The 26,542-nt window shown below is 38.3% G+C and overlaps 1 protein-coding gene across 1 annotated transcript in view; it reads left to right on the top strand.

Annotated features, from left to right (window-relative positions):
• Positions 1 to 4,233: 4,233 nt before the first annotated feature.
• Positions 4,234 to 26,542, top strand: part of SAMD3 (sterile alpha motif domain containing 3) — a gene marked incomplete at both ends in the record, with an annotated part of 36,226 nt that continues 13,917 nt past the window's right edge. Inside the window, 6 exons of the mRNA XM_082756180.1 lie at positions 4,234 to 4,312; positions 5,033 to 5,219; positions 9,401 to 9,511; positions 16,016 to 16,201; positions 16,506 to 16,594; positions 23,451 to 23,614. Coding sequence (XP_082612306.1) covers positions 4,234 to 4,312; positions 5,033 to 5,219; positions 9,401 to 9,511; positions 16,016 to 16,201; positions 16,506 to 16,594; positions 23,451 to 23,614 — 816 coding nt within the window. The remainder of the gene's footprint in view (positions 4,313 to 5,032; positions 5,220 to 9,400; positions 9,512 to 16,015; positions 16,202 to 16,505; positions 16,595 to 23,450; positions 23,615 to 26,542) is intronic.

The following is a 26,542-nucleotide window of genomic DNA, read 5'->3' as shown; positions in this document are numbered from 1 at the left end:
CAGAATAGTCCTGGTAAACATTACTTTCAGCTAACTTTAACCATTTTGTGGTAAGGCCACTGCGACTGACTGCCAGTTCAATTCTCTCAACTGGTTTATGATTCTAAAACAAGAGAAAATAATGGGTCGGCCTCCTTATGAGTATTTTATGTCTACTATTCACAGTTTGGGATGCAGGCCTAATTTTACAGATCAGTGTTCCATTAAGATAGAAACCTTCATTGTTGTAATGCACTGTTTGCCTATTCAACTTCTAGATGAATTCAGGGATATGTTTCCAAGCATTTATTTTCACCCAGCTGCCTGAAGCAGTTTCCATGTCATACTTAAGACATTCAGCCTGATATTTTTTTTCTGTTATATATGAGATTTCATCTTTGTGGTTCATGAATTTTTAACCTTTACTTGATTTTACCCTGTTCTCCATATCTGGTAACCTTGTATTTCTAATTTGGTGCAGTTTTTTAAAAAGTTGAATAAAAGGGTTTTGATGTTGCAGTGGCTTAACTTCCAAAAGTTGTGCTCATAACAACAATAAAATATTTTTCTTTTATAACTAACAGGCTTATGCAGTGTTTCCAACAACATCAAGGACAGGGTCTCATCTGTAAGAATGTTAAATCACCTTAAAACAAGCCAAATTAACTTCCTTTTATTGCTTTCAATTTGCCAAATAACTTGTACATCTCTAAGAGAGAGAAGAACTTGGTAATTGGGTTGAATCTTGTTGCTGAAGTGTTACAACTCATTTTTCCAGTAGCACTGTAGATAGTACAGATTAAATTAAAGTTTATATAGTAAAAACTTGAATACTAGAAACTTAATATTTTATCGGAAGCAAATAGATGCTTTTTTTGATGGTATTCTTCAGAGCTAATTCCTGCAGGAAAGGGATTTGTCAGCTCAACGGGCAGACAAGGCCAATGGTCTTCATATTCCTCTTAACTCTGATCAAGGTTTCAAAGGGCTACGTGGCTTTTTCCCCTTTATCTAAATCTGAGTTATGGTTGTGCAAGTTTTCTACCTAGATTTCTCAAATAACTGCACTGTTAGTTGAAAAAAGTTTTCTCTTGTGTCTGCTCTACGTGTGTTTGTCTCCTGATCTTGCAGCTGCCTGTGCCTTACTCTACAGTAGCAATGAGACGAGAACTGAAACATGCAGTTCAAGATTTACCCCTCCCTCCCTTCACATTGCTTCATTCAGCCTTTTCTGTGAACATTCAATGTGATACTTTTGCTACCATCTACCAGATAAATGTCAGCAGGAAGTTGTTGCCATTTTCTTTTTTGAGAAGAGTGACAGAGGTGTTCTGCTAGAATATTTCTCTTCATATTATTGAAAGGGTTGGTGGATAACTGATGTTCTGCTGACAGTTTTTTTTATGATGACACAGCACTGTATCCAGGATGACACATGCTGTCTTCTACAAAGTAGCTTGGATATTTTTAATTATTTAGAAAATAGTTTGGGAGCAAGCTGAAGGAAATTATTCAGTCCCTGTAATGCATACAAAGATAAAAGTGAATTATGATACAATTCAAAAATGTACACAGGGAACGCCTTAGTTGTATCTGTGGTATGCATCAATTCCTAATCTTCACACCTGCAAGATTCACACATCGAGACCTGGGCCTGTACAAAATGTGCCACATAGCTATGATATAGATGTGTACTTACCACATTCCTCACCGTTGTACTAAAATGTACTAAAATCTGAATTCTGACCTCACTGACAGCCATGTAGAGGTCTGTTAAAGGCAGTCTGTGATGCCACAGACTCTTTCTTACAAGTGAATGTGTAAAGTAGATATAACTCTTCTAGCCTAAAATGTTTTGACATAAGTTCATTTGTTTAGAAGTGCCACTTCACAGTGTTGATAGCTCATTATACCTGCTATTGAAACAAGCTGCATGGTAAATGAGTGCACACACATTAAGGAACTGCTGCCAGCAGTGTGCTGGTCAGGAACCTCCTTTCTCTTTACCATTTAGACAATAAAATCCAAAACAGCAGACACCTATACCTGAAGTCTTCAGCTTTACTTTTAATTAACCAGGTCTGGTTAAGTGCTAATAGTAGACATTTGCTCTAGGTATTTTAAGTGGCTCACAGGAACTGGCTGTGTTTATTAACACGCAAGGATCGCTCACACATATTACTGTTCTGAATTTGACTTCAAGTCATGCTCATGCTGTAAATTGCTAAAATGTCTTTAAAATGTTTATGTTATTGTTTCTTGTTTTGTTCTGACTTGGACGAGTTGACTGAAGATAAACGTTCTTGTGTTTTACAGGGAGCCCTTCACCAGATTGCCTTTTGATGTTACTGTAATAAGTAGAATTATTAATTAACCACAAATATCAGCTTTCATGCTCAGTTTTTTTGGTTCCTTCCATAATGCTTCTAAAAGACTGGTGTGTTCTTTTCCTTGCTCCTTTATGTATTTGCAATTAAGTGAAAGCACTTTTAAAAAGCATTTCAAAATATTTGTGTAGTAACAGTTAATATATATCCTGTTTTATAAAAGAGCCCATGAACTGCCATCGTTTTCCTCCCCTAAAGTGCACTACCTCCATTTCCATGTGTAAATAGACATTTTACTGTAGAGTTAGCTTCACAGTGATATATAAATGCATATTGTTTTGCATGGCTGTAGTTTGTTTGACACTTTCTGAAATGTTACTTATATGCATGTCTGCTTTAGTATTACTGTTCCAGGATCCAAGTCTTCTACTAGGATGAAGCAGTGACCTTCCCAACATTTTAATGTATCTTCTTTGACACTGCTTGGTTGAAAAGGCAAGTATCTTTCTGCTTTGCATTGGGTTTTATCTTTCAAGTTTTTTTTTTTTTTTTTTTTTTTTTTTTCTTTCCCCTCTACTCTTTGCAAGGAAGTAAAAAGTGCGACAGGAAGGTGTGATTTTTAATTTACACCCGAGTTCTCAACAAATAATGACTTTTCACACCCTGTTATTGCTGCTTAGCCTGGAGGAGGAGTTGTATGGCTACTGTTGTCATATCAAATTAAATCTACTCATGTAATTCAGAAAGACATTCCTCTTAAACTTAACCCTTTTAAGTTGCTGAAGTGTACCAGCACAAACACATAATCTGAGTGCATCTATTTTGGGGGATCTCTGCTGTCGAATGATGAAAATGGAAAAGATGTTTCTCTTTTTTTTTTTTTTTTTTTTGGTAGTGCAGTGGAACAGGTCCTGATGAGGTTTGCGTGGGCAAACCCTCATGTTGTCTTAGGAGCTGACAGAAGGCTCAGGGTATGCGTGTGGACGTTATTTTAAACAAGGAAGTGCTCGGCCAACAATGCCAGACACTCATGTTCTCATCTAAAAAACTTGCTTGAATAATTTTCTTTAATGCTGCAGAATGCAAGACACAGAGCATCAAGTGCTCCTTTATGTAGCAGAGCTAAATTATGTCCATGAGAAAAGCAGTCTCAGAGAGTTTTCTGCTGCCAAGCAGCTGGCAGAATAGGATGAGCATAGTCCCCAGCAGTTGCCTGGGGAAGGAGCACTGGTAGGCGTTGGGTGCACACACTGAGCAACACCCCAGCCAAGTGGGGTCAATCACCCCCTTCTCCTGTGCCGCCCTGTGGTGTCCCAGGGAGGCTGGGGCCTGAGGGGTGCCACCAGCAAATGCCAGGGGAGTAGCCTCCTCCGTTCCCCTCCCCTTCCCTGTGTTCCCAGCTTCCCAGGAGTGTTGCCCCTAATTACCGGTAACCGGGGTTAAGTATTCGCTTTGCTAGCTATCGGTGGTGTTGAGGGGGTTAACGTGCCTGATGTGCTACCAACATATATGTGACAGACTCTTACCCGATGTATTTATTTTTTTCTCTCTGTAAAATGTCAACCATTTCCCGATGAGGGTGGTGGTGGTGGTGGTGAATTTCACACCGTTTTTCCTCTCTGTGTGGAAAGCTGGGTGTTAATGGTGCTGGAGCAGGTCGTGTTTTATAAGGGATGAGGCTGCCTCTGAGAGCAGAGGGAAGGCAGGAAGAGGAGAGGAGGTGAAGAAAGAGGGATCCGAGGAAGCTGCCACTTGCAACAGGCATTAGTTGGATTATTCTCACACTTTATTAAGAACATGTAAATATAACAGTATTTGCAGAGTGGATTTTTTTTTTCTACTTGCAGTTGGAGTTTAGCTCAGAGTTCAGCGTAAAAATAATCATCTTTTTGCTTCACAGTGAAATTTAGCACTGTGACACCCGAAGATGGAAAGTTGGTCGGTTGATCAAGTCTGCAACTGGCTCAGACAGAGGAATTTGGAAGAACTAGTTCCTAAATTTCGTGGTAAGCATTCTTGTTTGTCTTTTATGTTTTTAATTGGTATTGCCTACCTTGTTTTGGGAATGTGTATATGTATCTATCTACATTTACGCTAAGTTAAGACTTCAATAGGAATCTATTAGGGAGAGGACTGACATGCAACAGATAGATCAAAATAAGAGTGCAGGTTTATCATGAAGTCTCCAAGGAATGCTGGGGGTGAGATTAAGCCTGCATATAAATAGGTACACCTTCCAGAAGCAAATCTGGTGGTGTAACAGGCTTAACAGGGCCTATTTTATATTGTGTAAATCTTCTGAAATAATGCATCTGTAGCATCCAAATGTGTTATGTCTGAGTATATAAACACTCTGCAAGAGAGTATGAGGAATTGTTGTATGAAGATGTTGTTTGCTGTGTACCTTAAAAAGCTTACTTTCCTTAATTAACAATAAGTCTGCTGTAGTCAAAGCAAGGCCTGATTTATGCATTGAAATAGTTCACTGATCGTGTGTATTTCTGATGTAGCATTTTTGTACAGAAAGGTACCTGGCCAGTGACCGAAATTCTGGCACTGGAAAGCACAGTAGCTGAAACTTCTTTTTATCAGTTGAAGAAACACAACAACAACAGAAAGCCTTTGACCTATCTTCCATCATCATGTTTTCAGGCATAAATTATGTTACTGCGACTCTAAATTGCATCCCCCATAACTGCTATCCTCCTATCCCCTTCACTCTGCAGAAGAAGAAGTAAGTGGAGCAGCTCTTCTGGCTCTTAATGATCGCATGGTACAGCAGCTGGTGAAGAAGATTGGACACCAGGCAGTGCTAATGGACCTGATTAATAAATACCAGCAACAAAAGAATGGGCCAGAACCCTTTACATATTACTGTGAATCAGCTTCTCCAATACTTCCAGCAATCAGTGGGTGAGTCTGTACATAACATCACATAAAATATATCAGACTAAAGCTGTATTCTTCTCATAATCTTTTAAAACTGACATTTACTATCTTTACAGCTGTAAGTTGCACCTATTTCTTATACTCTGAATGATCTCTAACAACATGTTAAATATAAAATATGGTTATAACTTGGATTTTTTAAAGGGAGCATCGACATTCCTGAATACCACCATTATTTTAAACTGCCGTTCACTTCCAGTTCTAGGACCAAGTTTTAACTTGCATGAAGCATAATCAAATTTCCATTACTTTAGGTGAAATCTTCTGTATTTATGGTATTAAGCTTTTGAGGTATTTACTTTTAAATGTTTGTAAGCTGTACAGTAAAGTCACTATTTAGCTAGAGATAATGTTTGTGTCATAGATGTATTTAAGTCTGAGCTCTCAAAGGACATTCCGAATCTGATCAGGTGTAAGCATTTAATAATACCAGTGTGTGCTACTCAAAAAAGAGCTTATTTTACCCAAGAGAGGTAAAATAAGAGAGCTTATTTTTCCACAGAGATTATTTTACCCAAGCATTTTCCAGATCTTGGCTGAATAGCTTTTTTTGTTTTGTTTGGCTGTTTTTTTTGTTTTGTTTTGTTTTGTTTTTTTGTTTTGTTTTTTTTTTTTTTTCCCTTTGGTGGGGGGGGGAAGGAGAGGGGGAGGGCAGGGAGGGAAGGAAGGAAGGAGTTGGGTTTACTCTGTTTTTTTTTTTTTTTTTTTTTTTTTTTTTTTTTTTTTCCCTTTTCTTCTTCATGTCTTGGCTGAAGAGGGACATCCTGAGTCTTATCATCTCTTCCAATCTCAAGAGTCCTGAAAACAGGGAAAGATTTGCAATGGCACAAAATGCTCTTCTTATGAGGGCACATTCCCTTCCCATATTTTCAAGGAAAGGGCTTAAGCACTAAGTCTGCACTGGCACATAGTAGTAGCCCAGTAGAAGTAGAGCATTCTCTGCAGCATTTGCTTTTTTTAAAGGGCGCCTAGGTTGACTCCACATAGACTCCACAGTACAAAGCAAAGCATAGTAAATGGTGATGACTGGGTTACTTCTTACCAAACTGCATTCATAAGAAGAACTAAAATGCTCATATAGAAAAATCCTTTTGTCCTCCTGGAAGCGTTTATGAAACGCTCTGTTTAAATGGTCCTGTACTCTTGGAGGGAGTTGAACTAAGAAGCTGATGTCTCTGAATATATGATTTGTCATAGACTTGGTTCTTTGCACAAGGTTCCTGCTTCACTCGATTCATCGGAAGCTCCTTCTCTGGAGGTAAAGCAGGCATCTTTCTTCATGTAGGCCCTGTACCTCATCTGAAGTACAGGAGGTACTTAGGCTGTACAGCAAGGGATTATGGAAGACATATTCTTATACTTAAGGTAGTTTGAAAACAGTTTTTAATATTAAGATCCTTTTAATATTAAGATCCTTGAGTTCACCAGGTGTGTTTGGCTAGACTGCTTCTCAGGTGTCACTGTTCCCTTTGTGCTTGCAGTCCTACAGATCAGGCCTTGATGTCTCACAAAGAGCATTCTGTTGCAATATTGTGAGGGGTTCTTTTCTGTGGGGTTCTGCAGACTTTGAAAAGAAAAAAAAATACTAGAAACTTCAAATATTAGAGAATATAATTTACTTCAAAATCTTTCCCTACTTAGTCTTATTGTTGTCTGAAGAACAAGATACTGGTACTCTTCTATTTACAGGGAAGTTGGGTAAATAAGCTACTGCTTCTGAAACACTTCCTATGTCACAGCCAAGAATCTCATCATACAACTCCTAAGCACATTTCAGAAGTGCCTGTACTCCCATATTTTTGGATGAGTTAATTTTTTTAAAGATAATTAAAAGCTGTTTTGTATGTAGAGTGATGCTCCTGCAGTAAAAATAGCTTTTAGTTTTGTATTACTGTGTCTTAATACACAGGCAGCTATAAATGTCATTTGCTAACTCCGGAATGCTTATCTTAATGTTGTAGCTCTGTGGTGAACAGATGTGTCTGTCTGAACAAAGTCCTGTAAGAACTTCTTTTGACCTCATTCAGGGATTAATCACTGTAATAGTATGCATATATTACACACAACATTGTGCTGGGGACAACTGCAAAAACTGAGCCTGAAATTCCACAGTTGCATGTTCCTAACCCTTCCCCTGTGGTGCCAGAGTCCAGGTGAAAACAAACTACCTTGTCTGTCCTGCAGTGGTGTTTCTCAGTCAAGCCAGTTCCCATAATTAACTCCCCCTGTGAGTGCTAGGACAGGGGAGGCAGTGCTCAGCATCAGGGGCAAGGGAGAAAGCAGCATCTTAGCTATGTTGTGGGTCAGTAAAACTGCTGTGGAGCTTCCAAAAGCTGTAAGCTTTATTTCCCTTTCATATTTCCCCTGTGAATGCTACCCCAGTGCTTGATGGTACACTCCTGCCTGCCCAGTTCTTCTTCCTGTTGTCCACATTTTAGCTAACTCAGTAAGTTTAGTTCACCTCTCTCTGCTAGGAACAAAATCCTTATTTATTGACTGGACTTAGAGTTTCAATTATGATGGGTCAACACTTCCTGTTCAGAAGTAATGGATTTCTGAAGGAATACTGAGCATGACTTGTGTCTCCAGCAGTTTAGATTAGGACATAGGAACAGCATTTTGTTTTGTTACTTGTTATGTGCATATGAGGACCTCGTGCAAAGACATTACCAAGTAATTGTTAAGGTGCTTTCCACTTCCAAGTTTGATTGTAGCTAGGAGCCGCATATGGAAAGTACTGGATTTTTCTGGTTTTAACTAGATAGCTGAAAAAACATGTACTGTAGAGCTGTGTTAATTCATGAAAAGGGAAAACTCCCTGTGTAAACCTACCAAACAGTAATGCCACTTGTAGCAATAGCATTTCATGTGTGAGTGTAGCTGAGGCTGGAACAGTTTATAGGGCATCTTTGGAGTTCACAGCTTCTGAAGAAATAAGGTACAAAAAGAACCTATGTCATCCCCGAAGAGTTCCACGTGTCATAACTTGTGGAAGATCTAGTTCTTTAATGCATGTTTACTTTTTCCCTAAGCCAGGTTCTAGCAAGTCTCAGAAAGGCTCCAGCGGTAGTGCTTGAAGTAGTGTAATCTGTGATGATATCACCTTGGTGGCTTCACTAAGAAAATTTTTATGCTGCTTTCTGAGAAGTGGTTTAGTTAGTGGCCGGAGAATAGCCCGTGAGTCTCTTGGTGGACTGAATCTGTGATGTTGATTGACCATGTTGTTGTACAGAATGTGCTGACGTTAAAGAATGCTTGTAATTGTGTTCCCTGGTCCCCTGTAGCTTTAGCTATGATTGGGTAAAGCCTAATCGATTATAGTAGGTAAATAAATAAATAAAAGTCCAGGGAAGTATGGAGCCTCTAGCATCTGGCTAGGGAAGTCACCAAGTTCATCTGTGTCTCTCATCTGTAAGTCAAAAACCAGTTGATGATTGTTATGTATTCTTGACAGCATAATAGTAGCTCCTGTCTGACACGGCAAAACTACTGATGTTGACTTCTGAAAGCAAAAGAAGAAAGAACAGGAAGGGGAGAAGAGGGAGGGAGGTGGATGCAAAGGTGAAATAGAAAGCAGTGGTTTTGTGTAGGGATTTCTGGCATGTAGCAAAGTGGATTATCTGGAGTTTTTGGTGCAAGTGACTGACTGGAGTTTGAGCAAATAATCAGGAGACCAGGTAGTGTTTGGGGATCTGGTAGAATGGTCAGAGTAATGTAAAATTGTCTCAAAGGTTATAGATAGGTTTAGCCCTGGGGAAGGGAGAAGGGAGTGGGGGATGTTCAAAGTTCTAGCTGAATAGAAACTACTGTGCAATATTCTGTAATTCACTCCCCATGCACACCAGCATGTTGTAGTGGTTAGTTATTCCCAGTTTTTTTTATTGTGTAGGAATTGGAATACTGCTGGATGATATTTTTTATAGTTTTCCTTTCAGCTTGTAAGAGTTGTTGGGTAATTGAACTGTGTTTGATTAAGAGACAGTATCAGCACCATGTAAACTCCTGCTTATTCTGTGTTATTTTTTTCTTTTTCTATTTCTGCCACTAGTATTTTAACACCTTGAGGTTTTATTTATTTTTTTTTTTTTCCATAAGCTGCACAAATCTCGACTGACTTATTTTTATTTATTTACTTTTTATTTCAGGGACACTGAAAGGCAGATACTAAGTACTTTTAGTCCTGTGGAGCAGAAACTGTATTTGTCTTCAACTGAAAATGAAGAAGGACTAACTGATCAAAGAGTGCTAAAGCAAAAGTAAGTTCATAATGCATTTACTAAATTTTACTTGTTTTTTGTAAATGACATAGTATTTGTCCTAAGTATTGGAGGTCAGGTTTGGGTTTAATCAGGTGTATTTAGAAAACAGCAGGATTTGAAGTGTACTAGGAATCAACTAAACAAAATGGTCAGATGAGAGGGTTTTTTTGTTGTTGTTCTCTGTATGACAGCACAATACAGGCTTGTCCTTATTTCTTTAGTTCTTAAAAGTCCTTTTTCACAGATCTTTGAATAGCATTCTAGCAAACTAATCATTACTGAGTGGAATATCGGTACATACAAAATCATGTGCTTCATGCACCTTAAATACAGTGCTTAAGAAAGTAGGCATGCAGATTCCCTTTGTGCACATATATTCCTTGCGTGTCAAAATGAGCCTCCTTAAAATCTGGAGGCAAGATGGTTGCTTTTCCTCTCAGAGCTAGGCAGCTAATGTTGGAAGAGTCATGTTTCTCTTCCATGGTAGTTGTTTTCTTATCTTTATTACTCCCCTTATTATTCCCCACCTTGCTATCATTTCTCCCCCAAGCATGTGACTGATGGCCTCAGTGTTCTGCAGTAAGTGGAGATCTTCCTGTAGAATTGTCTATTTTGTCACTTAAAAAAAAAAAAAAAAGTTAGTCATAAGACTTCTAGGAATAGCAAAGGTGGCATAGTGAACCACGTAGGACTTTATTTAATAGCTTATTCCAAGGGGTTGTTTCACTGAAATCTTTCTGCCATGATGGTTTTTAGCCCTTACTTCCATAGGATACTTATTTTTAATTAATGGTGAGTAATTTGCCTTGTGCTGTATTCAGAGTTTTAAATGTGTGAATCAGCCTAGCTCAGAATAGACCAGCTTTAGAAAATGTTCTCAGTACAAAGCTTTCAAAGGCCCATAATGGCCTGTTAAGGGAAAAGGACTGCAAAAGAGCAATGCAAATTCACCTTGGGACAAAGAAGTAGGAAAGGAGGAAAACAAAGTCAGCTGTAAATGGAAATGCCCCTTGTGAAGCAGTAGGTGCCCTGAAAATCAGTGGAGCTGTGATGATTTATAGTCTTGAAGACCCAAGCAAATTTTATGAGGGCTTCTCTTTAAAGGTCAGATGAGAAGCTGGCAAATGTCTTTTTCCAAAATTGCTGTTTTAACTAACTGATTTAGTCTTAAGATGGAATTGAGCATCCCTGGCATCCATTAACTGCTGCAGTAGCTTTATCCCTAGTGAAATATTATTTTTGGAGGTGAATGCTCTTGTTTAAATATGTCTATGACTCGACCCACTGATTAATATGGAATTACAGAATTATCCCCCCCCTACCTCCCCAGTGCTCCTTTATTGCATTTTTAGCTACTGATAGAAATTTTAATGCTAGCTGTAAACAGGTTGTGAAGAGTTGAATACGATATTTCTTTTAAAAATATGATTATGGGAATAGAAAATTGGTTTGACTATAAGGACATGTTCTTAGCCTAGGGTATGAAAGTAACCCCTGGTCTACTCTGCTAATATACATACTCAGCTGATTTTCTGCACAATTTCTCTCTTCCCCCCACTGCATACACTCTGGTTTTAGTCTAAGAATACATTAAATGTCATGGAAAAAAGTGTTTCTTCCGCATCAGATTAATGATGGTTTTTTTTGTGTGTGTTTTGGCATGTTAATCTGGCATTTGTTTTATCAGCTGCAGAGGTGTCTTTTTTGTTGTTGTTCATTGTTTTAAATTTATAATGTTTTAAAGTCTGTGCAGTTCTGTTTTTTTTCCTTCCATTTTCTTCTCTATTCCTAATTAGTGGGGAAAAGGAAAATACAGCAATACAGGGGGGCAGCTCTACAAATTAATTACTCTGGATTGTCTTCTTCAGAATGGGAAGGAGGGCACATAACCCTCTCAACAGCCAGGCTAGATTTGGAAGAGAAGCTAAGAGTAAGAACAACTTCTACTGCCCTTTAATGGGTATTCCCACCTCACTTATTTTGTGGCAAAACAGTTCATACAAGGACTTTTTGAGCCAGTTCTTGCAAGGGTTATTTTAGTTCAGTGACTTTGATTTAAATATTCAGTTCAAGGGACTGACCTTTGGCCAAGGTAACATTTATGGCATCTGGTTCTTAGTTTCTCCAATCTCTCCAATCTTTCTTTTTTTTTTTTTTTTTTTTTTTTTTTTTAAGCTTAATTTTTTCTTCTTTTGTTTTCCCATACATCTACAGCTTTAGTAATGCATGTAGCTTCGTTTGAAATGAAATCATGTGTTCTTTGTTCTTTTACAAATTATTGCTGCTGATGAATTGGCTCAAAGTTTCTTGTGTAGGCAGTTCTAACAACTATTATATATTCTTCTGCATTACTAAGTATTACAAAGAGAGCAGAGCAAGCTGTTTAAACACAAAAATAAAGAGTAACTGGCTGCAGCAATTATTGTATAACTTTATTTTTCTCGCAGAACAACATTTTGCTAGCTAGCAGCTATAGAAGTGAAACAGGCAGTCTTTTTGCTGAGCCCCCAAGAAGATTAAACTTGAAGTGCATTTTTGTGAAGACAACAGTATAGCATACAGAGGGCAACTCAACAAATACGTTTCCTCAATAACTGCTTTTTGCTATCGAAGTGCTAGCAGTCTCCCAGCAGCCCTGTGTTTGTCTTGTTGCTAAGACAGAGGCTGTCGTTGCTTGTAAATACCTGACACTACTGTGAAAACCATCCTTTTATTGGTTGCTTTGTCCTCTCTGCCTTTCCTCAAGGTGCTTGTTTATCAAAGGACAAACCTAATGTATCACCTAACCGCCCCCCCCCCCCCCCCCGTTTCCAGTGGGGCAGTCCAGATGTTTGCTTTTGCGTGATGCTCCAGTACATGTTTATTTGTACATTTGTTCTTCCTATAAAGTTGTGCTCTGTAGCTGTAGTATAACAGACTTACTGTCTGAGACTTCAAGTCATTTGTTCAGAGCAGGTTTGTGTGCACAAGTAGTATAACAACCTCTGTCCAGCCTTGACAGCCTTGCACTTCTCATTTGCTACAAGTTAAGGACATGTTTTTGGTGTTCAATTAAATCTGGGCCTGCAAGGTACCAATATACTAATAAGGCCATTCCCATTATATTGGTGCTGGTGCCCACGTAATTTTGGGCTTATTCTATTTTGCCACTCTTGGTGTATTTATTTTTAATTAAATTTGGCTCCCATCTCCAAGATGACTGTCACCACTGGCCTGCTGGGTTGCAAGCCACCATTCATTCACTTGCTCAGTGGAACTTGCTGCAAACCCTCTCCAGGTTGGGTGACCATCAGCATGTATCAGTGCAGTGTTTGAACTCATCCTCTTCATGCCCTACTGACACGGACTGCGGGCAAGCAGAATGCTTCCCCATTACCCATGCACCAATATTGTTGGTCTGTATTTCATGTGTTTTAAACATACAGATATACAGCAATTGTCTTTGAAGAAAATCTTTTGAATTCTGCCCCTTTTTATGTTCCTTAAGAGTTTTTTTTCTTCAGTGCAGCAGCCTTATTTTTGAGGTCATCAGAATGATTTCTAGTAGATATAACGATCTCTCTTCAGCTGGGTTATATGAGTAATTGTGTTATTAACTTTCATGTCTCAGTGAACATCCTTGCATGAGCTGTGTAAGCCTGTAATGGAGCCAGAGAAAGGTGTAACTGTGTGAAACTGTGTTGTCATTTAGTGCAGGAAGGAAAGTGGTCATCTACAAAATCTGAATGATCAAAAGCTCATTAACTATTTGTGCCCTTACTGAGAAGGTGCTTCTTTCGATGCAGCTCCATACTATAGCTAACCATAAAGAGTCTGTCTTGCTTTCTCTGTGCAGGAATTTTCCTCACCTTACCAGTTAAGTAATCTAAACATTGAGAAAATTAAACCTAGAGGGAAAATGAATAACGTCATCACTGTAGTTTCCTGAAATAACTTGAATCAATGTTAGAAGATTCCCAGTACCAGTAAGGAAAAAGTAGAGACCTGTGACAGCAAGGGAAAAGTGGGACTGCAACAGTCATTGGGTTATTTGAGCTTCAGTCTCACAAACCAGGAGAAAAGGTGTAGTAATTTGCCTTTGGGGATCTTAATTCTCTCATTGTGTCTCAAATAATCTAGAAGACTGGAGGGGTATGGTCGGAAGCAGGTTACATCTTTTTGTACCTAAATCTAACTGTAATGCTGTTATTCAAAACCAGGGAAAGTCTCAACTATTTGAATAAATCACAGTGCATGTATAGTTTAACTGAACTCTTCGTTTAGTTGAACAAATTTGCAAGCGATCATTTCTGGGAATAATTTTTAGAATGGAGTTGTCTTTTCAAATAAACTTTTATTTAATTTTAAAATATTACAGCACATATTTAATGTGACAGCCTAACAGGAATGATTTCAACAAAAGCTAATAAAATATTAAATGTCTTGCACTGTGAGGATTAAAGTAATCTTCGGTGCTTGTTTGGACATACTCTGGATTGGGTAAGGCTAAAGAGAAACTTGGAGCATGAAATGAAACTTGGAGTACTTTTTTTTTCTCCTCCTACTGACAAATGTAGAGGGGAGAATTACATGTAACCATGACTATTAGCCCAACAAAACCCAGCTACAACCCAATAAAAAATTCATTTCATGAAGTAAATGACTACACTTATTTGGAAAACTAACGTGTGGCTGAGGGAAGCTGTGGAGAGCCCTTGTAGTCTTAGGTTTGCTTGAAAATCTGCTCAACTTTTTCATTTTTCAAAATGGTAATTCCGTCACAGTTATTAAGAACAGTAGAAATTAGTGCTGCTCAGCTACATATTACCGTATATCTTAAATTACTGTACTTTGTGCTAGTTTAAATGACAGCTTGTTGAAAATAGTATGTAGTAACTGAGAGCACCCTGTCTGCTATATTGGCTTCATCAGTAAAGTTGATGAAAGTAGAGGATTCTACTTTAATAAAGACTGTAGGCTCTGCCTATAGGCCACTGAAGAGAGCTTTTGTAGTGAAAACTTAGGTATGTTGACTGTATCCAGCAGTATTTTCTTCCACATCATAGTTGTGTCTGGTTTTGAGTTAATTTTCTTTGTAGAGGCTCATGTGATGCTGTTTTGGATTTTTGATGAAAGTGTTTTCAGCAATGATTCGTGTGATAACACACTGTTTTAGTCATTGCAGAGCAATGCTCACACAGAGCCAAGACCTTTCGTGCTCCTGGTGCTACCCTGCCAGTGTCCTCAGAGGCTGGGGGTGCCCCATTAGCTGGGAGGGGACACAGCCAGGACAGCTGGCCCAGGCTGCCCAAAGGGGTGTCCAACACCACGTGGCACCATGCTTAGTAATAACAGCTGTGAGAAAGGAGAAGAAAGGGGGGGATGTTGGGATGATGGCATTGGTCTTCCCAAGATGCTGTCACATGTGACAAGCCCTGCTGTCCTGGTGGTATAGATATCTGTATATATGTACTTTGCAAGCATCTACACTTAGCAGATAGCATCTTTAAAAGATTTTTATTGTAATCACAGACTGGTTGAGGCTGAAAGGGAGCTCAGAAGGTTATCTGGTCCAACATTCCTGCTCAGGCAAGGTCACCTAGAACGGGTTACACAGGGTGGTGTCCAGGTGGCAAAAGTCTGATGTTTTTGTAAGTCTCTTAGTTGCCTTCAAATTATTCTCTGCAATTTAAATTCAAGCAAACATGAATTGCAGTGATATTATACATGTAACAGGACTTTTAAGCTCTCTTTGTTACCTCCCATGTGAGATTACTAATTGGTTCCAGGTTACTGCAGTCGGGAAGCTGTCAGAGGATGCCACAACCACCCTGTAGGTGGCTCTTGGTTGACTTACAGTTCTGTTATCCTCTATTTTACCTTGCATTCCTCCAGCATTAGGGGTTGGCAGATTCTTTGGAGGAGAGAATCATTTCAGATAGCTAGTGCTGATTTCCTGTCTCAGGCTCACACTGCCTGGGGTGTGCCATTTGTAAATACTGCTGATGGCTCTACTTGGGGCTGTAGGTGTGAGTACTTACAGGCTGTTTGTGCTTTGTTTTCACTCATTGAGTTGATTAACTGTCCTCATCCATTCACTGCTTTCCCCTTAGGGAGGACAATTTTAGCAAATATCTTGTATAAGAATTTTTTCTATTAATCTGTTTGGATAACTTTCATTAGTAAATTAGCAGGACTGCAGGAAAAACTGCAAAAGGAAGATACAGTTATATTGCAATGGTAGCAAGTCCCTCGTGACTTCTTCTGCTTGTAGTTATTGACCATTTTCTAGCACTTCATACACTGTTTACTGACTAACATTTTGTGTTTGACATAAGTTTTTAATTCCATATGTTTTGATCGCAGTTTTTGTAAGTAATTTTAATGTAGAAACTAAGAGAACAAGATTTGAATATGTATAGCAGTAACTTTACTTTTTATTGAATTATTGTTTGTATTTGTCTTTCCTTCTTATTTGCATTGCCATAGAGGAAGTGTTCACAATAATATAATCTTTTTCAGAAGAAATCTGAGATCATGTTCTGCAGTATGTAAGATGTTGCACTGGACAAATTCTTATACGTTGCCAGCTTTTCCTTATGATGTCAAGATTTTATTAGCAGAAAAAAAATGCCCTGATCACAGTATGAGAATAAGGATAATTGAATGTTTGCAAGCAGACATGACAAAATACCTAGCAGGATCGCTGTAAGTAAATATTGATAGGTTTATTGGGGGGTATTACCAATTGGCTGCAGAAGTAAATTTTCAATTGAATGTAAAGCTTTTCTTCATATGCTTACTGAAATAGAGCAGGCTGAAGACTTCAAACCTGTTGATGCCAACAGTAAGATTGCACGAAGTCTTGAAGTTCTTGTTTGGATCGAATTGATAGTCTTAAAAATAATTTGGGAACATACAGTTTAATATGTATCAGTATGGCCTGCATACACTCTTGAACACAATCAGTAACACCAACTATTTATTTTACATCCCCGTCTTGTTTGCACAGGTATCCGAACAGCCAGCAATACAACTTTGTTGTCAGTGCTTTGCTGCAGGCATACCCGTTTCTGGATGATGATGGGAATGGCTTTGTAAGTACTGTAAATAGTACTCCATCTTGAAAAATAATGAAATTACCGCCCCCCTCCCCCCCCGGTCAATTACAAGAAAATAACACTTCAGAGCAAATCGATACATCGATATCAATTTCTTGTATGCTGTTTTTATTCAGAGCTGTAAGCTTCACTTTGACGTGCCTGCCAAATCACATTCTTATTTCATGGTATTAATTAAAGGTTCATTCAGCTGTATCCACTCCTCAAAGCCACACTGAGATTATTGAGGACCATATTTGAAGTCCCTGGTTGCTCGCTGGGTACAGCTTCTTTCTGGCTTAATTTTGCCCAAAGGATTAATTAGAGTAAATGTGATTTTGTTTTTCTTTCTAAAAGAAAAGAGAAGCCAAACCTCTTAAAAATAAACAAACAAAAACCTCTGTTTCTATGTGGACTAATTTAAGACTTATCTTCTTGCAATTCTTTATAATCATTTATGCTTTAGATATACAACTAAATCATATAGTGTTTCTGCCATTCTAGGTATGTCAGCAATCTACTCATTGTTTATAAATTATTATTATTATTGAAACTTTAAAAAACATTGATTGGGATCTTGGCAGGGACATATGTGAAAGCAGTGGAAGGAGATGACTAGTAAAATTGAACCACATTGTTTTTCCTCTACTCCTGTGACTTAGAATACATATCTTCGTCTCAAAGGACAACATTCACCTTCTGACTTCACATCATTGCTTTGCCATGTGACACTTTTATAGCTTTTTGTAAAAGATTGTGAGACTCGAAGGGGACTGTTAGCTTTAAATGTACATAAATACGTATCTGTACAGTTACTGCAGAAAGCAAAACGATTTTGAGAATTAAAAAGTGTGAGGATTAAGTGGAGGTTATTCAGATGAGACTGAGGTCAGGCATTGTAAGAGGCAAAAGAGTAAAGAAAACAAACACTTCTTCAAAAAGAGAGGGGGAAGAGGAGTGGAGAAACAAGAGCTGCAGCCCCTCCTTGCTTCATTCAGAAGACCTCTCTGAATGCCCCAGTGGGAGTCCCCTGCCTGGGTCTTGGGCAATGTTAGGACTTCATTTGGCATCCTTTGTGAAGGCCGGCTGGAACGTGCTTCTGGGTGTTTCCAAAGCCCTTTTCACAGCCTTTAACTTTTTAAAAACTGTTTTTAAACAGAGGTTCTTAAACTGGGCTTTCAAAGGGCTTTCACTGCAGCAAAAGCATAGGCTTACTGAAGGTAGTTATAAACCCATACTTCAGGAAATAGCTCATTGCTTTCCAGGTATCAATCCCAAAAGTGGTGCTGGCAGAAATTGCCTGCACGGTGTGGCAGAGATTTCAGAGCAGTCTTTCTATGTCTTTTGATATTTCTTTCACACGTACTAGAAAGTGAACCTGGAAGACACCACCACTGGTAAGCCAGGCAGCTGAAATTGTTCTCAATATCGCTAGCCTAATGCTTCTGGGCAAGCTTCTCTCCATTGCCTTGCTTGAGGTAGGAAAAACATACACTAAAGGTCTGTATAGCTAAGTTTGGAGGAGAGGGGAAGACAAATTACTTTTTTTTTTTTTTTTTTTGGACATACTGTTAGACACTTTTTCCACCTCTGCAGTCATGGAGACTATAAATACTTTTTTATTTATTGGAAATAGTTGTGTATTATAGCAGCAAGGGCTTAAAACAAACCTTATCATCATATGCATAACTACTTAGTGTGAGACTTGGCACAAAACTGAATTGGCAATCCTGCATTCGTAATACTTTTAAAGAAACAAATGAACAACAAAAATCTACTAGCTAACCACCACTTTAACCACAGAAGAGATGTCTTCAGCAGCTCAAAAAAGTGAAGTGTCTGTAGGTACTTCACTTAAAATTGCCTCAGGCTAATATAGGAATAGAATTGTTGTTCCTGATAACAGTAATGAATCACAGGTCTTGTTATGCAAGTAAAATATTACTTTTTGATCATTTTGAACCCATTTAACTCATATATTATCCTTAGATAGCTGTTACTACAATTTTTTGAACAGTACAATGAAAGCATCTGAGAAAACCATCAATAAAATAATTCAGGGGTGAAGCATAAAGCATGTTATTTGAGGACTGATAGCTAGAAATAGAAAAAGAAAACTGTAAAATGAGAATAGAATTCTAGGCTAGAAACCTAGTTATGTATATGTTAGCTATAGTATTAAACCTCAGGAGATGAAACTTATGTAATGTTTTAAGGTCCTACATTAGGAAGAGAGGAAGAACACTGTGCAAGCTCTTGTTCTGAGGACTACAAAGGAACTGTGCATTGATGCCTGGGCTTGATAGGGCGAACTCCACCTTTTGGTGTGCCGTAAGGCTGGATAAAGGAACACCAACCATAGCAATTCAGCAAGGCAGGCCTCTGGGGAAATACCTGTTTCCAGGGCCAGTAGATTAATGAAGTTATTTGAGTTAATTCAGAATACTGAAAAGCATGTTGTCAAGTATTCTGATGCCTAATTTCTTAGGAAATGGGAGATGGGGGGGGGGGAGGAGTTGCATGCGCTTTTCTTTTTTTAAAGAAACTGAAAATACTCTGGGGTAATTACATTGTAGTGTTCCCTCACTGTATTGTTAATGAGATTAATTTAGTGTCCTTTATTTATTGCTGTGGTATGCCCCAGCTCATAGATTCAGTTAAACTCTAAATTCATGCTTAAGAGGAACCGAAGTGCTTACCTTTTGGGCTGGAGGAAGTACTTTGGAAAGCAGGCTCTTTAAGTGTGGCCGCAGAATCTGCTCAGATGTGCAAGAGGCTGTTAGTTCTTAATGCCATACACTGGGAAACTGCTGGGGCAGGTAGTTATTTTTTAACTCTTAAACGGAACAGTTTGGAGCCCTTCACCAAAAATGGATGTGTCTTGGTTGCTGGAATGATGCAGTAGAAACTGATCTGGGTTCTTCTTTGCAATTATGTGCATATCTTCATGTCATGGGTGGGCACCAGCAGGCAGCTGTGCTTTGACTGAGAAAATGGAAATTTCTCCCCTTGAGATATCTTGATATTCTGAAACTAGCTTTTTCTTCAGACAAAAAACATAGAATCCAAGGATACACAACTTGATGTAATGAAGAACTTCAAATTGGAAATGTCAGCAATTTTGTTGCAACACTTTCATGGAAATGAAATAGATTAGGAATTCGGAAAGGGGTAAGATTGGCTGTAAAACGTAGAGCAATGTACATAGAAGAGCCTAAATTCGTACCAATAAAGCTGTGTTTTCATGACAGGAACAAATTTATTTGCAAAACTCTTTGAGTATTCAGTTTTTTTCATAATACTGGATATGTTTTGTTTGCAACTCCAAATTATTTAAAGCAAGTAATCAAAAAAAAAAAGTCTTCATAACGCAGAAACTGAGTCTAATATTATGAATCTCATCCTGTTGCAATGAGACAGGTTCTAGTTAAAGGTTTAATGTTTAAAGATTTATTAGTAGGTTATCCATAATTCTGTTTTATTGGTTATGATTTCCCACTTAACTTTGCTGTAGGGGAAAAGTATCCTTCTGTTCTGTTGGCCATTTTGAAAAAGATATTAAATGTAATATAGTCTGGAAGACTCCTAAAAGAGTAATCTTAAAAATAAGATTAACAATAAACTACCTATGTGCTATAAATTTAAAAAGAAGGCTATTTACTACGTCATTTAAGAAGCAGGAATTATTTAGGATTTCTCATAATTTTTTCGTAGCACCAAAAAATAATAATAAGTAACAAAGACAAAGCACACTGAAGAGGTCTATCAAACGCTTGGAATGAAATTAATTTCTCTATCCCTTCCAAGATTAGCTTTTGGAAAGAAGTGCTTTAAAGTGGTTCCTGAAGGAATTTTTCTCATGTTTCCTTTTATTCAAAGAACAATGTTACCCTAAAGTAACACACTAACAATTAAAAAATTAAATACAGATAGTTTCTATGTAGTCATGAGATTAGAATATTGGATTTATGGTCTATAATATAACCAAATAAATATTTTCAAGTAGTTACAGGAAAAATAGGCTTTAATATACAAAACCAGGTTCATAGTTGCAGCAGTCAGAAGAAAATTGGTGTGATACTTTCTTGACCTCCTGCAAGATATTATTTTATGTTATTCATTTTACAAGGATTACAAACAACAGTTTGGAAGGAGTCACTGACCTTATTTCATGTTGAAATTGTACAGTTTCTAGAACTGCTTTTATAATAAAAGGCAGAAAGAGGCTAGTAAATCCTTGCTCCTGTATAAGACGTTCCTTGGAGTTCAGCAGTGCTGTGATCCTGGTGAAAGCCAGGATCACATTGCTGACACGCTCGATTATGCAACTGCTGCATGCAAAATGATTATTCTCTAGTAAATTACTGTTTTTAATCTGCGTGTAATCCATTCCCTCCCATGTCAGATACACACAAACTAATCCTTGTACTCCCTTATAAGCATGGTAAACCTTCCTGTTACTCTTTTTTTTTCCCCTCTGGTATTCATAGAAAATAAAGTTTTTGGCTCACAAATGCAACAAAAACATCCTTTTCAGAAGGTGTTACCTGTTAGGGAAACCAAATAAATATGTCTCAGCAGTCCTGCTCATGAAGAAGGTATGTGAGAAGGGCCCTGGATAAGCTTATGAGAATCCTTTTACAGAAATATATTTAGTTAAAACTCTTAACTTATCTGAGGACAGGAGGGTGAAACACCTGAATGTTTTAAACTCTGTGAGACATTTAAAGCACTTATATAGAAGAACAAACTAACTTCTCCCAGTTTAATAGAGACTTTCAAAAGACAAAACAGCACAAAGAGCACATAATAGAATATTTAATTTTTCAGCTGTTAATACAGTCTGAGATAATCATATTTTAAAATATCATGTTGAATATTTCAGAGAAGCATTACACTAAGTTTTTTTTTGTTTGCTTATAATCAGCCTTAAAATAAATACGTTCCAAATAAATTTAGCTAGGCATATGATTTTGGTGTATTTGCATCAAACTGTAAATGCACGAGGTTAGAATTAGAAGAGCATTCAAGAGCCTTAATGAATGGTTCAGGTCCACACCAAGTGAGGTTTCCAAGGCGTGTAGACACCTTACTGGTTTTGAGAATAGTGATGGGTCATAATACTCAACTTGAAGCTGTAAATACATGTGGTGAGAAGACTTCTGTTTTGTTACATTTCTAGTCATTAAGTTTAAGTTGGTGAGGACATGACTTCTGTTCTGCCAGATTCCCAAGTCAGAAGTTTCATAATTCAAATACCAGTGGGTTTATTTGCTTTCCAGTTCTCAGATTGTGGCTGATGGTGAGAGGATACTTTCTGTGAAAGTCCATATGTGGGTGGCAGAAAGTGTCCTGTCAGAAATGGCACTTCTGCATTGGTCTGCCAAAGAAAAGCTGAGGTAAAAAACACAGGGCTCAGATTCCATAGATGTGCTGCTGTGATTTTTTTTTCACCAGTCCACGGGTGAGAAAGACTGGCATGTCAGACTCCTGCTGCAAAGAAAGATACTATAGTACTTGGTGTAAAATAGAATTTAGTAGCAGTAGACTTAACCTTGCTTAATAAAAAAACACCTATTTGGTAAGGAGCTTGGAGTACTTATTTATTCTGTTTTTAGTGTGTCATTAAGTATAGTTTCAACTTGGTGCCAATTTCAGAGAATGAAATGACTATCTGAATTTCTCTTGCCACATCCTATCACTTTTTTTTGTTGTTTCATTCCCTGTCTTGAAGAGAAAAACAAACAAAAAACAAACACAAAACAACAACAAAAAACAACAACTCAATAACCAAAATAATCAGTTGTTTTGCCAGATCCTTGAAACATTTTCATTACTCGTAATAGCAGGCTTTGCTTGCAGAAATGTCTAACAGCGTTTGCTTTGCAACTTCTTCCCTGTGTATTGATAGTTAACACTGTTGTGTCCTGGTGTAGGACACCCAGCTGGGACCACAGCTGGGCAGATGTTTGTCCATAAGGAAGTCATGGAAGTTGCCAACCATCCAGCTCTCATAAGCAGCAAGCAGCCTTGTTTTTCTGTTTCCAAGTGAAAAAGGCACAAGTACAACATAAGCAGGGAGCACATAAACTCCTTCTTCAGCTGTTGGCTCTGATGAGTGGTTCCATTAGGCAGGGACTACATCTGATTGTAGAACTGCCTTTATGCTGGAATTTACACCCTTTAAGGCATCTCACAGATACTAGGACCTACTTAGCTGACCCTCTTACTTCAATAGCTCTAAGTTCAGTTTAATAATAATATGTTTGATCCAGTGTTTTACTGCAGTCTCCCTTCAAAAGGAAAATTCTCACTGTCTTTCCCTATAGACTGTCTGTACCTAACCCTTGTGTTAGGTATAATCATCACACAGCTGCACAACCAGTCAGGTGCTGAGGCAGGGGAAAATAAACTAGTCAAAAAACATTAGTTTTCTGTGGTGTCTGTGGGCTAATCTGTTCCACCACGTAATTTTTTGACCTGATGTCGTGCAGGGAGTATCCAAAAGTAAGAGGCAGAAAAGGAAAGTGAACTGTGGTTTTACTGACAGCCCTGGTGATATTGGATAAATCTAACCCTTAAATTGAATTACTGTGGTCCTTGAGGAACTGCGCAGGTGCCAGTAGCCTTGCTGTTTAGTAGCCATGGAGGCATATAATCACACGTGCTTGTTTCCTTCAGTCCTAAAGCCACCAGTATGCTGATGCCACTGTATGAACTTTTTAAAATTTATTTATATTTAGTGACAAACTATTTTTTAAATATAAAATAAAGTGAGGTGAAACAAAGTAACCTGCTTTAGGAATTGTCAAATTGGAATGACAGAATTTTATTAATTTCTTTAATTATGCAGTCAGTATGGAAACGGGCCCTTAAAGATCGTTTCAAGTATGTGCGGAGAACTATTGAAGATGATGAACAAGTTCTAAGGAACAAATGCAAGTTTGGCCACAGGCGAGGACAGAGGAGGAAATCTTCACCTGCTGAAAATAAACCTTATGACATCAAAGTGCTGACAGAGGTAAGATTGGTGGTGCTTATCTTCAGAGTCCTGGGCCATTTGGCTCCTGTGCTGCCAGTAAGGCTCCACCCAGCAAGGGAGAGGACACTGTGATCTCATCCTATTTAAATTCTTATCAGATGATTTGTTCTGTAGCCAGACCCCAGACTTTTTTCCTTTCTGTAGAGCTGAGTATCAACAATAGAGCTAAACCCAATACCTGATGCTTTGGTGTTAGTTGTCATTTATAGTTGTCACTAACTGGATATAAAACTGTTTTGTTTGTTAATGCAATGTTCCTATTCTGCTTTAGGTTATACACCTCCAATTAGAGTGAAAAATGATAGAGGTTTACATGTAAGAGCTGAAACCTCTGTACAAATAAGAACACAAAATGACATTTGAGATTGCAGAAAATTGCCGTATCCTACTGCCACATTGCACTTTGTTATATAAGAGCTATTTGTGTTGATGCACAACATACGCGGGGTTGCTTATGAATGTATTCATGCAGATGCTGTGTTTCCCTTTAGTCAGAGAAATCAGAAAGAGCTATCATTGCCCAGTCAGTGTTTGAAGCACACTAATTAGTTTATATGCTTTCATAAATACCTTAAGGTTCCAGTTATGCTTTGCCAACACACCTCATGCTTCTCTTAGAGCTGCAATTAAAATATGGTAAAACTTCACATATATTCACACTGCTCTTTACCAGGTAAGTGCCTGTCTTTAGGGGAACGAGAGTGGTTTACTTCATGCATTTCTGCATAAGTCATACCCTTGTGTTCTAATGCAGCTGTAGTTTTCTCCCAAAAAAGCATGCATATATTTAATAGAAGCTTCAGTAATTTCTGTTTACCCCTTCTTAAGTAATGTGTGCAGGAATAAATGGTTCGCTCTTTTTGCCTGTTTCAGTTGAAAGGTTTGCAGAATATGTGATAGATATAAGAAACCTTTATTTTGGGTGCAACACAATAAACAGCCATGGATGGGGTAAAAGAGAAGCAATAGGCTCCTGTCACATACGCATTGTCAGCCTTCATTAGTCTGCTAATGCTTGGAAAGGGAAAATGCAGGTTGTGGGTGGGTTTTGTTTGTTTGTTCTTTTTTTTTTTCTATAGAGAAGGTATAACTAACTGCAGTGCGCTGTGTCTGCACTGTAAACTGGGAACCCTGTTCGCTTTAAATGCTTTGCCCAAGGCCATTCCTGGCCGCTACTGGTTTGCTCTAGAAGTTGAAGAAGGAAGCACATTCCATCTCGCCTCCTCTTAGGCATTTCCTGCTGGCTGTAATGTCATAAGTGGATAAGGGTGAAACTGGAAGAAGGTGAGAGGATGCTGAGCTCTCATCCTTAACTTTCTTTCTCTTTTTTCCCTGTATCCCAAACAGGGAGGAATAAATGTAAGGATTAATGCTTTTGGAGTTCATCAAGGTTTAGGAATGAATCCCACATAACTGGGAATTGTAGCTTAGTTTTGAATGCATTTCTACATTGAAACCAAGTACACCTGGTTCTGAGAGACCAAGTTCTGTTACTGCAAACTGCAAATGTGCACACCTGAACAAGGTGGTTGCTTAGCATTCTTTTAAACAAATGCAGTGTGGAGTTTTTCATTTTGTATATTTAGGAACACACATACATGTAAATGTACCTTACTGCTAATCTTTGGCACTAACTACTTTGTGATAAATTCAAAATGCTAAACAGAAAGTCTTAACCTCAAAAAATAAATACTTGGCCTAGAAGTCAGTACCACAGGCAAAAACAAATTACTTTCAGATTATCAGTCAGATCCCCTTGCCTTTGTCCCTTTTACAAGCCTGGAGAAACAGACCAGCCATATGCTGACAGGAAGCCAGCCCATCAGGACTATTTAAGGTGAAAGGGTGGGAAATGAATTCCAGGCTAAGGAGACCTTTGGAGAACAATTAGTCAAGGATTTCTGGCCACTTTGTATGTCCACACTCTCCCTTAGATAGGCAGAGTAGGACACTTAGGGCATTATAAGTCAAACCCAACTGGCAAGCAGTGCAGATGAAAGAGCACACTTGTTTCCAATGGATGACCTACTTATCAGCCACGCAGCTTTAGTTTCTGAATAGTCAGAAGGTGCAACTCAATGCAGTGTGCTTTGTGTCAGTATCATCTTGAATTGTTAATGGTATGAAGGTGATAAAAAGATTCTTTACCAGTGAGGCATTTCTTATTAGTATAGCTGGCATTTTTTTTTTTACATAAAAAGAGTAATAATGCTACAAATAAATTTATTGACTGATCTTCCTATCTCATCATGGAAAAAAAAAAAAAGCATACTCAATATATTCCTAGCTAGCATCACAAGAAATGTCTTGAGTAAGGGCAGTGCCCAGGTCATAAAATGGTGGTAAGTACAAACACAAGCCAGTGCTGAAGTTATCTGTCACTGTAGCCCTGAAGGAGGTTTTGGTTAGACTGATACTCCCCACAACTGTTCATCAGGCTGAGCCACCATTAGAAAGAAACTTCAATTGTGCCTGATAAAGACATTAATATGAGTTTGCATGTTGGAAGGGAAAATTCTCCTGAAATGGAAAATCCTCATGAATAAATTCTATGAAGGCTATGGAGTGATAATCATCCCTTGTCATTTTGCATAGTTGTGTGAATATCCTGGAGCTACAGTAAGCTAGGGGAGAGTACATTGTAATGCTAACAATCTTGATCTGCTGCAAAAGGAAGGCACTTTTTATGAGGGGGTGATCACACTAAGAAAGGCAAAACAGTCTCCTCTGCAGCCAGGGTGTGGACACAACTGAGACAGCCAGGGTGTGGAGGCAACCAAGACAGCCATATTGTGATTGACTTCCTTGTTCTCTTTTGACTGATCTCCTTTTTTTTTTTTTTTTTTTTTTTTTTTAGTATCAAATTGGCACTATGAACCCCTTCCCCTGCTCTAAGAAAACAAATTG

This window comes from Aythya marila, assembly GCF_965140915.1.
Source record: "Aythya marila genome assembly, chromosome: 3".
In the NCBI taxonomy this organism is placed as follows: Eukaryota; Metazoa; Chordata; class Aves; order Anseriformes; family Anatidae; genus Aythya; species Aythya marila.
This window is presented reverse-complemented; position numbering and strand designations above follow the sequence as displayed.